This window comes from Cydia fagiglandana, chromosome Z, assembly GCF_963556715.1.
Source record: "Cydia fagiglandana chromosome Z, ilCydFagi1.1, whole genome shotgun sequence".
Lineage (NCBI taxonomy): Eukaryota > Metazoa > Arthropoda > Insecta > Lepidoptera > Tortricidae > Cydia > Cydia fagiglandana.
In genome coordinates this window covers 37,653,119-37,670,737 of record NC_085959.1, presented here as the reverse complement: position 1 = coordinate 37,670,737, position 17,619 = coordinate 37,653,119, and the positions used below count along the sequence as shown (strand labels likewise).

The window sequence follows — 17,619 nt, the reverse complement described above, 5'->3', positions numbered from 1 at the left end:
TGATTGTGAACACGGTAGGTAGGTAATATATTTTTATGAAGTAATGATCATATTTCACTGACTTTTTCGAATCATGAAGTGCTGTCTAATACTTTTATACTTATGTAGGTAAGTAAATACCTAACTCTTCTCATAAGAACATTTGACAAACAGTTTATAGACCAAATCAAAAAGGAATAAGTAGAAAGCAAAAATGTAATACAAAGTTTAGCCCACTCGCCATTCACTTATAACCCGGGGTTAACCGGTTAAGCCTGAAGTTATCATTGTTACCAGTACAATATGACAATGGGTTAACGGTTTAACCGCTTCACCCCGGGTTAGTGGGATGGTGTAATCGATCTTATAAAAAAGTTAAATTTTCAGCGTCAAAACAACACAAGCGAGCCAAATTATTGAAGGGACACTCTCAAACCATAGAGAAAATTATAAAGTAGAATCTCCAACATGGATAGGAGTGCAAAGTTACGCTGGTTTCATTCCTGTCAAAAAGGAGTACGATTCGAATCTCTTCTTCTGGTATTTTCCGACAAGAAACGCAGGTGATGACACGCCATGGATAATATGGCTGCATGGAGGACCGGGGGTGTCGTCTTTAGTTGCCATTTTTGAAATAAACGGTCCCTTCGCTGTGAGAGGCGATAAAGGTACAATTATAGTATGTACTTTAGGTATATAAATAAAAGTAAACAAACTAATTGTACATTTTCGGGTAGTTATAACATTTATTGGTTAACCAACCAAATACTAAACCTCCTGGATCAGTTACTGAAATACCTGACTTTTACCTACATTATGAAATTTGATCATGTAATGTTTTCATCTACCTTCAAATGGTTCCTTATGGTAACATTTCATTTCTAACCCCAGCTGCACTACCGGTACTGAACGCGTCGCTGTCATTGTCAATTTCCATAGTAAAATGAACAGTAGTGCAGCTGTCGTTGGAAATGGACTGTCACCTTTAAGCTAGATTTTGTTTACTTTTATTTAAATACCTAAAGATACCAAGTACAGTGTTTACATGGTGTTTACTGACCCTTGTTTAACATATGGCTATTTAGTGAGGATGTTAAGTGCAAACACCTTTTTTTTCTTGATTAAAGCATGAAACTTGGCACAGTTGTTCCTTATATCAAATAAAGCCGATTTCGATCGGTAGCCCGAAGGAGCCCCCCCTCTGGGGCCCGAGAGGGGGGGTCAAAGTACCGCTCCGCCCGGCTTCATTCTTAAAATTCTAACAGGCCCCGTTAAGCTAATAGGTCATATTTGGTATCAATTTCGGATAAATCAATAACGTAGAATTCATTTCTGATATAAAATAATTGCAATTTGTAGAAAAAATTTAAAAAAAAATTAAAAAATCTAATTTTTCAAGTGTAATATTTATTTTTTATTTAGTATCAAAATTAAACTGCCTGGTTTTTCTACATATAAAAAATATGACAATAAAGCCTATTTAATGCAGATTTTAAAAACGTAACTTTTCCTTACCTTTATTAAAAGAAAATTGCATAAAAAAAATCTTATATCATCTCGCGCGGTGAATATCTTTTTCCCGACATCGGCATCGTTATGGACAACATCCGAAGTACACACTCTGGAGACCGATTAAATGTATTGTTTGTTGTTGTAGATCCTATTATAAAGATAGAAAAGTGTACAAATACTATTTTTTATGTGTCGTTCAGTAAAAAAAGGGACCTAGGAATAAATTATCATAGAGCCTCGCGTTTGTATAGAAGCATACTCGTATTTAATTAGTGTAAACCACTCCATGGACTCCATGGTCGCTATTCTCAATGAATAAGAAGTAAACTGTAAGTATTATTAAATATTTTTATTACATTATACCAGACTGTAATTTTGCGACTTGTGTATTAAAAAATACAATTCCTTTCCCCGGCACGTGAATGCGTACATTTCATCATTCACGTATATAATATATGTCAGTTTCAACCATATTCTGGCCACAGCAGGGTTGTCAGAACAGTTTGGAAACAGTCATCTGCTCCTTGCTTCCATTCCCAAGAACACAGACTGAGCAAGTTTAAAGAGGAACTAACGTCTGACCCCCAAGCCCCAAACATATAATTCTATCCTGATAAGGCTGCTTCTGTTTCAATAGTCTATTCAAGTAAAGAATTATTTCAGGCATTTTTTTTATTATTTAGCAACGGCTTTATCAGTAAGGTATTCACTTTACAAGGCTATTTCACATATCATCATATGAAGTTATAATAAACTTTTGGCGAATGTTATTTATTAAATTTACTGATATTGCTCTATCCTGTAGGAGCTTGAATCCTTGTATCGGCCAAGCTAAAAAGGGTCTATGCTTAGATCTCACTTTTATACACCATATATTAAATGGGGAACCCGGTTCAAATCCTAGAAGGCATATATTTGTGTTTATCGTGAAAGCTTGTTCCTGAATTACCTATGGATGTTTTGAGTGTATTTATCAAATACATATTATCATATATATATCATCTAGTCTTATTATCACAAGTCTTATTGAGCTTACAGTATTACAAGGTCGATCGAGAGAATGCTTGGAATACGAGTAAGACTCCTGGTGTTTCAGAGCCCGATAGAAATAAGAGTTAAATTTACCATGATGATAAGCTTCACTTATAACCACTGATATTTTAGTGAAACTCATTTCTTTAGCACTAGGTAAATCATTTTGAGACACTGTGTTGACAAAACTTCGAAGAGTTATAAGTCCTTATTTATGCCATCGCGAAATTGTGTAGAGAAACATGTTATAAGTAATGTTCCTCGTGAGGTTCCGAATACTCCAAGAACCATGAAGAGTCCGATTCATTTCATATCATGGCCCTAGTTGCAGATGCTGTAAAACAGTCATTGCAAGGTATTGATAAGCACAGTAGACATAGACGATGTAGTTATAGCAGCTAGACTAGATTCATGCGTACGAATATTTCCCCAACTACAGGATTTGTGGGCTCACGTTGACACAGTGGAAAACTCAATTATATCACATGTCACTCCATTGCATCCACAATAGGCCAGGGAATTCTATTTTTAAGCCAATAAAATTATCTATTCTGTAAGCTACTTAACTAAACTTTTTTATTTACCCTAAAAGAGTTGAAGTCTTACCCCTGTTTCGAGCATTCAGCTGAAAGGGTAGAAAAAGTGAGTTCGAAACATGGAACCTGTTCAGAGTTCAGCCATGCTACTACAAGGATCCAAGCTCTTACAAGATGGAGCAATAGCGGTGGCTAAAAGCATTCCCCTAAAATACTAAAATGAGATATTATATGTTCGGTAATAAATGCAATATTGAAGAAGACAAGTTACACCGGGATATTGAAATGAAGAGTTGTATAATGTTATACCTGTTCAAAAGGGAGCCGTATAAATGCCTCATTACGCGCAGTGTACCGTGTGGTTGATGTTTGGGATCAGACATTAGTTCGTCGTCAAACTTGCTCAATCCGTCTTCTTGGGAATGGAAGCAAGGAGCAGATGACTGTTTCCAAACTGTTCTGACAACCCTGCTCTGGCCAGAATATGGTTGAAACTGACATATATACGTGAATTATGAAATGTATCCATTCATGTGTCGGGGGAAGGAATTGCATTAATACACAAGACGCAACATTAAAGTGTGGTATAATGTAATAAGTAAGCAGATTAAATAATACTTATAGTTTACTTCTTATTAATAGGGAATATTACGCAAAACTCTGCGTAGGTAGCGCCACTACCACTATCTGTCAATCACTAACAATCTGGGGGTCTGCCGCGAAACAAGAAAATCGAAGTTTCGTTGTCTAATCCCTCTATCACTCTTGCATATTCGATAAAGAGGCAGATAACTTAATTTCGATTTTCGCTTTTACCGATAGGCCCTGGTTAACAAACCGCCTTGATGCATCAATGTCATATTTTATTGTCTGTGAAAACTTGTCAAAAAACAGTTTAAGGTACAGTATGTATAAGTTAGTTTATGAATTTACTAGAGTCGGTAGTGCTGCACTTTGGCGGCAGAACATTGCAGTAATATCCCCTATTGAGAACAGCGACCATGGAGTCCATGGAGTGGTTGGCACTAACTAAATACCTACGAGTATGCTTCTATACAAACGCGAGGCTCTGTGATAATTTTTTCCAAGGTCCCTTTTTTCACTGAACGACACAATAGAAAATATTTGTACGCTTTTCTATCTTTATCTATCTACAACAATAAACAATACTTTTAATCGGTCTCCAGAGTGTGTACTTCGGATGTTGTCTATATCGATTCCGATGTCGGTAAAAAGATATTTACCGGCGCGAGACGATATAAGTTTTTTTTATGCAATTTCCTCTTAATGAAGATATGTAAAAGTTATGTTTTTAAAATCTGCATTAAATAGGCTTTATCATCATATTTTTTCAATGTAGAAAAACCAGGCAGTTTAATTCTGACAATAAATAAGAAACAAAAATTAAACTTGAAAAATTAGATATTTTGAGTTTTTTTTTATTTTTTTCTACAAATTGCTAATTTTTTATACCAGAAATGAATTCTACGTTATTGATTTATCCGAAATTGATACCAAATATGACCTATTAGCTAAACGGGGCCTGTTAGAATTTTAAGAATGAAGCCGGGCGAGCGGTACTTTGACCCCCCCCCCTCTCCGGCCCCAGAGGGGGGGCTCCTTCGGGCTACCGATCGAAATCGGCTTGGTTTGATATAAGGAACAACTGTGCCAAGTTTCATGCTTTAATCAAGAAAAAAAAGGTTCGACCTTTTTTTGTCACTTAGAACCCTAGCTAATTGTCACGTGACAATTAATTCTTGTTGGGGCTACAATTAAGTTGTACTCATTAAGTACCGTCGTTACTGACTGACCCAAAAATGCATAAGAAATTATCATTGTCAGGTGATATACGAGCCCCGATGCACATGTTTTCGTTTAGTGAGACCATTTTTTGAGGTTCTCGCGTTTGTTCAAAAATAATGTTTTAGTTTTAAAATTACTAATATTTAATGCTAATACCAATGTAATTAAATGTTATATGGTAATACTCTGCAATAACTAAATCCAAATACAAGAAATACCGTTTGTACTGAAAGAAAAAATAACGATTTTTTATTTTTTTATTGCGGGTAGGATTACAACATATGTGAAAAGGGCTATTACTAGGGAAAGCAACAGGGCTCTGCCAATGTGCTGACAATTTTGTTTCGAGCCCATGCATGCAGCAGTGCTGTAGGAGAGGACAATATGATTTGGACAAGGTTTTTGAAAAGTACGTTTTTTCAGCAATAAAAGTCTCATGCAATTTTATTATACGATGAAAATAAATTACATTAAATATTACTATTATGGTTCCCATTACTGGGTCATTTTATGTCCATGTGTAAAATTTATCAAAATAAACAAAATTGTTGCGTGGAAATAGACGAAATAATTTGCATCGGGGCTCGTAGCATCTGGTCAAGGCCTGTTCACTTCCTAAGAAAGTTATGTCCCCAAACAATTGCACATGTGTGCGCCTGAAGCTTCTATGTGTGCGTTGGCCTTCGAGAAAAAGTTGCGAGTAATAAAAATAAAAACATTTTTCTACAGCAACATTGCTCCCAACTCTGATTTAAATTATCACGAATTTTATACATTATTAATCATAAAACGGGACTTAAAACGCTTAAAACTTAATTATACGCGATTCAGTTTTAAAATTGAATATTTGCTTCCAACTGTCTTTATCAATGTCCATAAAATATATGGAGGGTAGGTACGTCTACCCACCATAATAAAAAATATATTTGTATAAAAAATATATGTGACTCTGTCCAACTGCTGTGGTTAAAGTTCATAACGAAAATTTTATTTATTACATCTTTAAATAATAAATACAACGTAGCGGTACTACCACTTATAAGACTGTAAGTCTGTACCTACATGGATTACAGCAATGCACATAGAAAATGTGCTAAATGCGGAGCAACGGCTGTTGAAGCAGCCAGAGTGAAATTCACAGTTTTAGTGGGTTCAGAAGGAACCGAGTCATAATGCATCTGGAAAGCGTATTAATTAACCGTGAAGAAATGTATGAATACAAGTTGGAAATCTGTGTAAAATGCCGTGTGTAAAGTGTAGTGTATCTGTGTGTAAAGTGTAATAGGTAGGCATGCCTAATGTTATTTGTGTTACACTGGAAACTTTGTGAATGCGCTTTATTAATGTCAATTTTTTTATTAAGTTGTCAGGGTTTAATTTTCAGTGTATATTTCTATATGTAAAACATATTTTTAATAAATAAAATTATACAATGTTATAAACATAAATATGCCTTTTATTTAAATCAATTGATAATACCAAAAACAAGGGGTAATATTTGCATTTTTCATATATTTCGTGATATGACTGATATATTCGTGACAAATATGTTTATCAACAGAATTAAGTACTACCTACCAATACCCGCCAGGCTAAACCGGTTGTCAACTTTAGTTCTTGGTACACAACGCGGCGCTACTAGTATAAACGTATAAACGTTTGGGGACATTTTTTTGTATGGAGTTATCGTTCTTCTCCTAGTGAGTATTATATTCTTTGCATCTGGTATTCAAGGAGTGACGCTTACCTATTACAAAACGTCCCTTTTAAATAGTCGGTACTTTTGAACTTGATGTGGAATGTTATCTAAAGATATTATTAATGTAGCTCAATCTTCGTCATCAATTTTTCGATCTTATTATGTGACTCTTCTTTTCGTCTAAACCTTATTAAGTCTGAAGACTTACACCTCTATTTTCAACTTATTATTATTATTATTTCAAACTGATTAGGTTCATATTATGTTATTAAGGGTCACTTGCACCATTAAGTAACCCGGGGATAAACGGTTAAACCTGGAGTTATCATGGTTACCAGTACAATTTGACACTGGGTTAACGGTTTCACCGGTTAACTCCGGGTTAGTGGGATATTGCAAGTGGCGCTTAAACAGTTAAGATCCGTCCAGATCTGTCGAATGAATTGCACGTATACCCTATGCACAAATGAGCAGAAAGCGAATCCTTTCACCCAATCATTATTATTATATAAAAAAAAATTATTATTATAAAATCAGATTTGTGCACATCAACACACATCTATTCAATTTACAGTGCATTTGAGGAATTCATCATGGACGAACGACTACTCAGTGTTGTACATAGACAATCCTGTCGGCGCTGGCTTCAGCTACACACGTAACGATAAGGGGTATACGAGCAGTGAGGACGAAGTAAGTATGCTTACGGCAGCCTGAGGACCTACCGCGAAGCACGTTCGACGTGTTGCCTTCCTGTCTCACTTACGTACGAATTTACAAGTGGAACAAAGATGCAGCACGTCGAACGTCGTTCGCAGTAGACCCTCTTCTCGCGACCTAAACGCGTAAGCGCCATGAATTTTACGGCGCTTAATACGACGTTTGTCGCGTGGTACTTATACTTTTCTAATACTTTTCTCTCTTTACCATTAAATACAGGCTGTTTTTTTAAACACCTACAATAATTCACGGTGTAAGTCATACTGAACAACTTTTACTATGGGACCACCGAAATCGCGAAAAAGAATTGGCTGGTCTGATATTTTGTATGGAAGAGTTTGTTTTAGTTGGTGTCACAGCATAAGTTGCTCAAGATGACCTATCTATTTACCCCGTAAGTTATCGCAGGTTATCAAAAGAAATACAGTATTTATATTTACAGGTAGGCGACCAGCTGCTGGAATTCCTACGGCAATTCCTGGCAATATTTCCTGAGCTGCGTCAACGGCCACTGTTTATCGCAGGCGAGTCATATGCGGGCAAATATGTTCCTACACTAGCTGCGGCATTACATAGGAACAGACATGAGCCCGCCCATCAAGTCAATTTGAAGGTATGACTGTTTGCAAGGATTTTTGCAAGGATTTAAAGACTATATGAAGCGCCATATATCTCCTACGTCGAGCTTACGGAGTTCCGAATGTCCGTTGTTACAAAAATACAACTCCTAACTGACTCCTGACTGACTTTCATTGGACTTTGGTCCCCAGGCACAACACCCACCAGGAGAAATACTCTTTATTAGCCGTCTCTACATACTATTAGGCTTTTGCGTATGATGATTTGCCAAATATTCCTTTATAATGAATTATTTCTTGTATATTCCAGGGTGTGATGATAGGCAATGGGCTGATCGATCCGCGAAGCATGATGCACTACACGGACTTGTGTCTGGTCCTCGGGCTGTTGGACGAAGAGCAGGGCACAGTCCTAAGGAAGTTGGAGACGGACGCCGTAAAACTCCTTGATGCTGGAAGAATGGTGGATGCGGCTAATGTACGTACCTTTAGTTAGATTATATTTATGTGAATTAATTTGACATAAATAGATTTATCATCATAAGTGACACGGTTAACGTCGTATTTTTATAGAGAGGCCACCAAACATCTAAAATGTTTCCTGGTGACATTCCACAATCGGTACAAGAGCTAGTTAAGGATGACTCACAGTAGAACAGTATCCGGGCCGATGCGTCCGACACTTCGTTTTTTATAACTTCGGTCGTACTTCTCGGCGGTAATACGTCCGTCCGTAATAGTCTCGAGTCCGGTTTCCTTACGGTATTTTCCTTTCCAAAGAGCTGTAAGTAGATATCTGCTTTTAATTATGTTTAGATTGCATTTAATGTTTTAAAATACATTTCAGAAATTCAACGAGACCATAGAATACATTAAAAACCACAGCGGCGTCAGTTTCCTGAACTTCAACGAGGACGGACCAGCAGTGTACTCGTTTCTGGACTTGCTGAACAAACCTGACGTCAGGCGAAGCCTCCACGTTGGCGACGCCACGTTCAACGCCAACAACCAGGTGGTTTACGAGAGGATGTTGCCGGATTTTATGAATACAACTAAACCTTTTGTGGAAGAGCTGCTTGAGCATTACGGGGTGCTTTGTTATAGGTATGTTTTTGAATCATGAACACCCCTTAGAGTGACATTCCATTTCCAACTGCAGCTGCAATACTGTTCATTTCACTATGGAAACGCGTCGCTGTCATTGTCAATTGCCATAGAAAATGAACAGTATTGCAGCTGCAGTTAGAAATGGAATGTCACTTTTACATGTCTTAAAAAACTGTTTTCTTGTTTTTGTACCTATATTAATTACCTATATACATAATTTTTGAACTCAACTTATTAAAAAAAAATGTATTTTTTGGCAAAGTCTAAAAAATCATAAAAACCTACGGATGTAGGTACCTACTGTGAGTTTTGGTAATGCAGAAGTTTAAAAATCTTAGCTAGGCCAAAGTATGCATGCATTTACCGCCTCAAATGTAAAATTTCATAAATTTGTCAGCAATGCAATTGGCAGTAATATCGCGCTGCAGTGTAATGGCTCCTCTACACAATGGGCCAGCGCCGGCCACTCCAAGGGACGCAGCCATGCGGTAGAATGAGATAGCAATATCACTTGCTCCCTCTAACGCATAAATGCGTCCCTTGGAGTGGCCGGCACTGGCCCATCGTGTAGAGGAGCCATAACGTGCAGTTTGAATCCGAACGGTAGGTCTTAGAACTAACAAGTAAAACAACAGCAACACTATTAACTGTCCATCGGTGGACCTTATGTCTTTTGTAATAAGGTTTACGAACTATCAGTTAACAGTGTGGGCGATGGTAATCAGTAATATCAGTATTCCTCGAATAGGCGCTGTTGCCCCGTAAAACTTTTTGTCACAACTTCTAAGATTTTGATGGCTTTAACGTATACACACTTAACTTCAGTGGACAGTACGACGTGATCTTACCATACTGGGGGTCGAAACACACGTATGCTTTGGTACATTGGTCCGGTCGAAGTGAATACGACGAAGCCCCACGGACGCAGATGAAAGACGATACGGGTCATGTGGTGGGGTAAGAATGTTCTATTTATAAAACCCTAGTTTGATTTATAAATCTGGGATGCTATTTAAATCGTCAAATTAACAGAATTTGGCTAAATTGGCTTTTAAATTGTAAAAAATAGAAACCTCTGCAAATTTTTTTTTTCGAGATATGCTTTGAATGTTCTAGTCTTATAATAGTAATCACATTTTATTATTACTTTGGTAAAAATGAAACGCCTCATAGTTAGTAGTTTCCGTTTCCTACTTATGTACTACTTTTTGTGTCATAGAAATACATATGTACCTACAGTCTTAAACATAGGTTTCCGACTAGAGTAGCAAAATCAGCATCAAAACCGGTTTAATAATATTATTTAGCATATTCGTATTTCAAAATAATGCATTGATATGAATTTATTGTTACAGTTACAAGAAGAGCGGCGGGCGGTTCACAGAAGTGTTAATACGGGGAGCGGGTCACATGGCCCCTAAAGATAAGCCGCTTGTGGTCAAAGCCATGATCGACGATTTTATACACGAATACAGCGAAACGGTTATTTCCTGACAACTTTAAAATATTAAACGATTATCATAGAATAGAAAACCTATGGATCCTATTAGTCAGTACGGTCAAGGAGGTCAAATATCATTATCAATACATACATTATCATAATAAGCTATCAATATCAGTGTACAGTGAATTAACATGGACATTTTTTTTTTTTTTTTTTATTATGCATGGGTTTACTCATGGCCACAGACTAGCCGAGGCGTAGACGTGGCCTACGATGGAGCGAGCTCGCCCAGAAGGTGCCTGTTCACTCTTGATTTGAAGGTTGCCGGGTTATAAGAGCACGGAAATATAGACGCCGGCAAGGAATTCCATTCCTTGGCAGTGCGCATAAGGAAAGTAGAAGCAAAGCGCTTAGTGCATTGGACGTGTGCAGCTATGAAGAATTATTCTTGAAAAGCGTGTACTCGTAACCTGCATTCTTTAAGTCAACACTCGGCAATCCATCGTGGCTATTTGGAAAGTTCAGCTATGACCTTACAGCATAAGTATCCACGAGAACACTTTTGATATTGGCGAAATCATCATAAATTTGATGGAAACCACTTTCACAAGCTTTTTATTACCTTGCAATGTACCTAATATCTATGTTACATGTTAGTAAGGGTCCAATCTTGCAAGTTATATTTGACCGACTTCCAGGTTTCCGATGAATATCAAATATTGCATGACATAATATGTCATATTACCTATATGTAAGTCGGGTCACAATGCAATATTATGGTACCATCAAGCTGATCTGATGATGGAGACAGAAGATGGCCATAGGAACTCTCTGTGATAAAACAACGCAACCAAATTTTTGGGGGATTTAGAATTGCCTCGATGAGTAAGTAGGTATTATTTGCCGGTTGCTTGTACCGAAAATTATTTTTTTCCTAAAACTTATTTAAAAGAAGCTAACTGTACTGCATGTAAAAAAATGAGAAAAATAAAAGGCTTATTTATTTATTTATTATTTATAACTGTACATGTCATAATATCAATTTTGTTTCTCATGCTTTCAGCGAGTTAGTCATACATCCATTAATAAATTACCTATGTGAAAGTAAACACACTCCATGAAAGCCGAAAAGCTAATTGGTGTGACGTACACTCCACGAAAACGCAATATGATAATTCAATTTCCATACCATTAAATGTTAAAATGACTTCCCATGAGTACCTATTCATGATTTATGTGTGGACAGAAATGGCCAACAATTATTGTGCCGTGATACTGGACCTTTTAAAGTATTAATGGTGCATCCAGTGGCGGATTTGCCCTAAGGCCAAGTAGGCCCGGGCCTAGGGTGGCAAGTTTTTTGGGGTCGGCAAATTGTGATTAAAAATTCGCTGAAGATAACAAGAAATAACTCAAAATGTAGTCAATATGATGAGTGCTGAGATAGGGGCGGTTACAGGGCCTGGGGCCTAGGGCGGCAAAGGCTGCAAATCCGCCACTGGGTGCATCCACACTTAACTTTTGTGGAACAACACTATGCACCACGGTAATATTAAGTAACTTTCATGGCTACAGTGTTGTAGTAAGTATTAGTAACACTTGGAAACGTTCTACAAAAACCTGGTCTTTCCTTCAGTACCTACGGATCAAACAAAGGCCAATGATAGTGTTGCAAAATGACGCGGTTTTGGAAAAAGATGCACCCAAGACGCGCGGAAATTTGATTGATTACTTAAAAACTAAACGTTAAGAACGGAACAGATAGAGACCCATAAAAGATACCGATTTGACCCCCATGTATGTTCAGAAAAAATTAGTTATTTTTTCTACTGAACCACATTTTGACTTTTACTGAAGATATAATTGTAATTTTTTTAATTAATCCATTTTTTGTTTCGTTTCGGAGGAATTTTTAGTTTAGGAGAAGTCATTACTTATGATTAGGTAGAATAACTATTGTAACTCTAGTAACCTTCGAGCAACACCGGCTTCCGACACGTCGGAAGGGAGGGGCCCAAGCGATATCTCGCCGTACAAATCTTTCTGCCATTTTTCGCGGGGGGAAAGGTGCACACAGTCGCATTTCTCACACACTTACATACAAAATCCAATCTGTAATGACGACACAAATACATAGAAAATGACACAAGTCAAAGACAAATTTTGCAAACCTCGATCTCTTTTTGTGTACGGACGAGTGACTAGTGTCGCGCACACTAACACATTTTCGTTGAAGTATGTCATTGTATTCTGAGAGATGTGAAGTCGGATTTGTCGCTCGACCGATCCGCAATTTGTACTGAGCGAGCAAAATCGATAAATCCAACAATTACTTGAGACTAAAATATAATAATTAACGTATGATATGTAAAAAAAATATTACATGTGAAATGTAACACTTTCTTTTTGTAAATTTGATGTCCCCGATCTCTTTTTATAACAAAAAACCGAGCAAACAGGCATTTTTGTGCAGCAGTGTTCACGCGCGCGTCTGGACTCGGTCTAGTGAAAAATCCAAGTGCAACTAGTTTTATTACCCGCGCTAGATTAGATTGACGCGCTAATCTTGTACCTCGGCAGAGGGGAAATAGTGCGAATGCCGCCTCCCTTCCGTGTTGCTCGAAGTTAGTAACTTATTAAAAAATAATTTGGCCAAGCCCGAGATAGCTCGAGGCATTTAGTGTTCCGTACGGCTACCATCAGTTTGGCATTGACATAAACGATATCGTGAACGTAATTTACTTCCTATAGGTATATCTCTTTCGCACTAATATGTCAGTACGAGCGAGATGCATAGAAAAAAAATTACGTTCACGCCCACGGTAGCGTTTATGTCAATGCCAAACTGATGGTAGCCGTACCGCTCGCATCGTTATATTTTACAAAGGTTGTTTGCCTGTTTTTAGGATACCGTATTCAACTACACACACAGAACAATAGTACAAAGTGTCTAAGTGCGAAGGCCGAAGGCCGAGCTTTAGCAAAATGTCATCGCTTTAGCACAGAGCAATAGTACAAGTGTCTAAATGTGAAGGCCAAAGGCCGACCTCCGCGTAGCCCGAAGGCCCGAAGCGTCCAGGATGTCAGTGCTTTAACACAGAACAATAGTACAAGTGTCTAAATGCGAAAGCCGAAGGCCGAGCTCCGCGTAGGGCCGAAGGCCCGAAGCGTCCAGGATGTTAGTACTTAAACACAGAACAATAGTATAAGTATCTAAATGCGAAGGCCGAAGGCCGAGCTCCGCGTAGGGCCGAAGGCCCGAAGCGTCCAGGCTGTCAGTTCTGTGTTTAACCACTGATATCTTGCAGGCTTCGGGCCATCGGCCCTACGCGGAGCTTGGCCTCCGGCCTTCGCATTTAGACACTTGTATTAATTACCTGTGTTTAGAACTGACCTCCTGGATGCTTCGGGGTTTTGGCCCAATGCGACTTCAGCCTTTGGATCTTGCGACTTAGACACTTGTACTTAAAAATACTTGGAAAAGTTACGGGAGGCGCGCGTCTGTTCGCGACGCGATTGTCGCAAAGTGAATTGCAGCATGCGGAGTTGTATGGCCCCGCGCGCACTATGATAATAAAATCGCACCCCGGCCGGACCTCAGTCGGCATTTCGCTCTCCAAACCCCAACATCTCGGCACCTGCATCTCCAATGGAGTCTCAAAATGAGACGCTAGATGTTGACCATTTAATTATGGAAATAAACGGGGATCACCTTTGTGTTATAAATGCTCAAAGTCATACAGCAATCGCATATTAAAGACAATAAAGACACGTTTCATGACAAGCGACTGGTACGAAATCCATGTTGAGAATGAACAAATCGTCGGCTTTTTCATCGCAGTGCGCGCAGTGAATTTTCTGCGATATATTACAGTGCGATTCTAAAATCGTGTCGCAAAAATTAATATCGTGGTGCGCGCTTGGCCTATAATACCTTAAATGTATACTCCTTCAATTTGAATTTAGAACTCATTATTATTTTTTATTTGATTTTGTTTCTAGTTCTATGCCATATATATAGACTTTAATATTATTTAGAACTGCTAAAAAACAAGATCGGCTTACGTTAAAATAATATTTCGTCAATTTCTAAAGGCTGCTATTTAACTGATCACCAGATTTAATAAAATTTAATACCAAAAAAATCTACTTTACCACCCTAAAATAATGAATGATCACCAAAATTATAACACCATTTTAATGTGAAATGATTACCAATTTTATTACATTTTACTATCCTATTAAAGGAAATGACACCAAATTAATCATTATTAACCCAAAAATTGTAAATAATTACCAAATTTCAAACCCCAATTTAATGTCAATTGATAACCAAATTTTTACATCGTGCTATCCTATTAAATAAAATGACACCAAAATAATCATTGTAAACCCAAAAATAGTAAATGACCACCAAAATTAGAACTCCATTTTAATGTAAAATTATAACCAAATTTTTAAATCTTGCTATCCTATTAAAGCAAAGCAAAATTTTCTAGTAGCATCTCGTTTCTGTATGGGTTGCAGTTCAAACCTAACCTAACCCACTTATCTAGTAACATTTCGTTTCTGTAAGGTTCGCAGTTCAAACCTAACCTAACCCACTTTTCTAGTAGAATTTCGTTTCTGTGTGGGTCGGAGTTCAAACCTAACCTAACCCACTTTTCTAGTAGCATTTCGTTTCTGTAAGGGTCACAGTTCAAACCTAACCTAACCCACTTTTCTAGTAGCATTTCGTTTCTGTAAGGGTCGCAGTTCAAACCTAACCTAACCCACTTTTCTAAGTAGCATTTCTTTTCTGTAAGGGTCGCAGTTCAAACCTAACCTAACCCACTTTTCTAGTAGCAATTCGTTTCTGTAAGGGTCGCAGTGTTAACCTAGCCCACTTAACTGATAGCAGTACAAACCTAACCTAACATACTTTTCTAGTAGCATTTCAGTATGCCTACCTAAGTTATGCGGTGCGGGGTACGGGGGTTGAGCGGGAGGGGCTAGTAATTTTGGCATCATTTTACTTTATTTGGTAATATGTATAAATTTTTTGGTATCATAGTGGTTTATTTAGGTGAAAATATCGCATTTATTTGGTCTTCAAGATTTGGTGATCATTAATGATTTTTGGTAATCATTCAATATATTTGGTATTCGAATACAATTTGAAGTGCAGTCGTAATTAAAATGGTGGTACATTTGTAATTTTAGGCCTTATTTTTTTGGTGTTCAGTAATTTTTTTTGGTAAGCATGATTTTTTTATTTAGGGTACCAAAGTATTTTTTGGTGGTCATTATATTTGTAGCCATTTCTAAAAACTGTGATATTTAAATGTCATATACTATTAATGTCTTCCAAAATTATTTTCTCGTAACAGGACTGAGGGGCTACCGCGAAAACCGAAATTCGCAATTTGCGGGGATCTTTCTCTTTTACTCCAATGAAGGCGTAATTAGAGTGACAGAGAAAAATGCTCGCAATTTGCGAACTTCTATTTTCGCGGTTATAGCCCTGAATCTTGTTGCTCACCGATCCGTTCAAAAATATACATAAGTACTGAATATAATTAATAGATATTATAATTATACAATTAATACAGAAATGTAATGGTACTTAATGAAAAGGAATATTGTGTATATTGTTTCGACGAATCAGATACTCTCAATAAAATCTATACATGAGGCCAAAGCTGTTCATAAATATTAAATGACTTTATTATCTCTATACGCCTTACTAACTCTATGTGTCCTATTGTGTAAAAAAAAAAACAGAACGACAGTCAAGAACGGAATTCTTAATTTGAATTTTTCCGATTTCTGAGATGCCTAGTCCATTGGTTGGAAAGCCCGTTCGAAATTGAAACTTATTTGCAATATAATAAGGTCGTATTTTGTAGATCTCTCTCATACTTATAGTAGGCTATTGAGATAAAATTAAATATCTCACAAAAATAAGCAAACAGAATTAAACTTTGTGTCAAAGACATAAGTCATAAATTTCAATGCCAAAGTTTTAACTAAGGATGTTTTTCGCCTAATATGAATTGACCAGTGTAAGCATCAGTTAGCTAGCCCTAAGCAACCAAAGGTCAAGCTGCAGTTGAAAAACTAATAAAGATAAAGTTAAGCTGATAATTTTCCCGCCGTCTCCATGCTTCTTTAAGTTGGTTATTGACTGGTCAGCTGCCTGTTAGCTATAGTTTTCGCGAAAATCGCCAGGACAGAGGTGAAAATTTTTGTATGAAAACTTGCAACTTTAAATGCATTTTTTGACGAAACTATTGCAGTCTAAAATGAAGTCAAAATCAGTCCATCGACTCAATTTTTTGCAAGCTTTCTAATGGTACCCCACACGATTCTTACAAATGAAAAAAGTTTCAGCCTACCCCTCTCAACCCCCTAAATTTCCCCCTTAAATAAGAAATAAGCAGTTTTGACTTATTTACAATATGAGTGGTGGTAATTGCTATAACTGTTCCAAATTTTAGGTATCTATGTTAAACGGTCTCTGAGAAAAACGTATTTAACTGATTTGCAAGACCGAAGTGATCCCATAAGTGTTCCGTAAACAAAGTTTTGTACGGAACACTAAAAATGAATGAGGCTCGATCTAGACACGCGGCAGCGTGTCAAGCCAAGTTCAATATGCCTTTACATATAATCACTCTAACCAGTCTAACTTCCACCCATGAATAGCAGTGTGTTACGTTAAAAGTCAAACTTCTATGACATTTATATAAGGTGCTAACAAATTAGTCACGGATATTTTTACAGCTGATAGTACTCGGCTCTCGGAGTACATTTAAGTAAGTATTGGTTTTGTTATAGTTATGTGTTAAAACACCCTGTTAATAAAATAATTATTTGAGACTTATAGCAAACCGAGTAAAGCGCGCCACTCGTGGACAACTCCCGGCGCGATATAGTAATTAAGTAGAGCGGAAGCTATGGCCATCCGTCTCGTTCTAACCTAAGACGCAGAGTTGCCGTCCCGCTCCCGCGTAGCATCATGGCGAGCGCGGATCTGTCTTGTCTCTCGACACACGACGCCTCACCGCGCTCTCGAAGAGTTTTGTTTATTTTGGGAGTAATTAATGAATAACGGTAGATTAAGTTTAGTGATTATTGGGTTTGAACCCCCAAACTGTGTGAACAAAAATAACTTGCTAGTGTACGGATTCTGTTGTTGTGATTGAATAGATTGACTATAACCTA

General features: G+C 37.4%; 1 protein-coding gene across 1 annotated transcript; it reads left to right on the top strand.

Annotated features, from left to right (window-relative positions):
* LOC134678188 (vitellogenic carboxypeptidase-like) lies at positions 1-10,504 on the top strand. Its single transcript, XM_063536647.1, has 8 exons — positions 1-108; positions 367-647; positions 7,139-7,257; positions 7,727-7,897; positions 8,173-8,340; positions 8,710-8,966; positions 9,795-9,926; positions 10,325-10,504. Exons 1-8 carry the CDS (start codon positions 74-76, stop codon positions 10,461-10,463), a joined length of 1,302 nt encoding a protein of 433 aa, XP_063392717.1. The 5' UTR covers positions 1-73; the 3' UTR covers positions 10,464-10,504.
* The last annotated feature ends 7,115 nt before the right edge of the window (positions 10,505-17,619 follow it).

Coding starts and splice junctions, on each gene's coding strand:
- LOC134678188 (XM_063536647.1), top strand. CDS start 74: ATGAAGTGCTGTCTAATACTTTTATACTTATGTAG. Junction 109..366: donor ATACTTTTATACTTATGTAG/GTAAGTAAATAC, acceptor TTAAATTTTCAG/CGTCAAAACAACACAAGCGA. Junction 648..7,138: donor CGCTGTGAGAGGCGATAAAG/GTACAATTATAG, acceptor TTCAATTTACAG/TGCATTTGAGGAATTCATCA.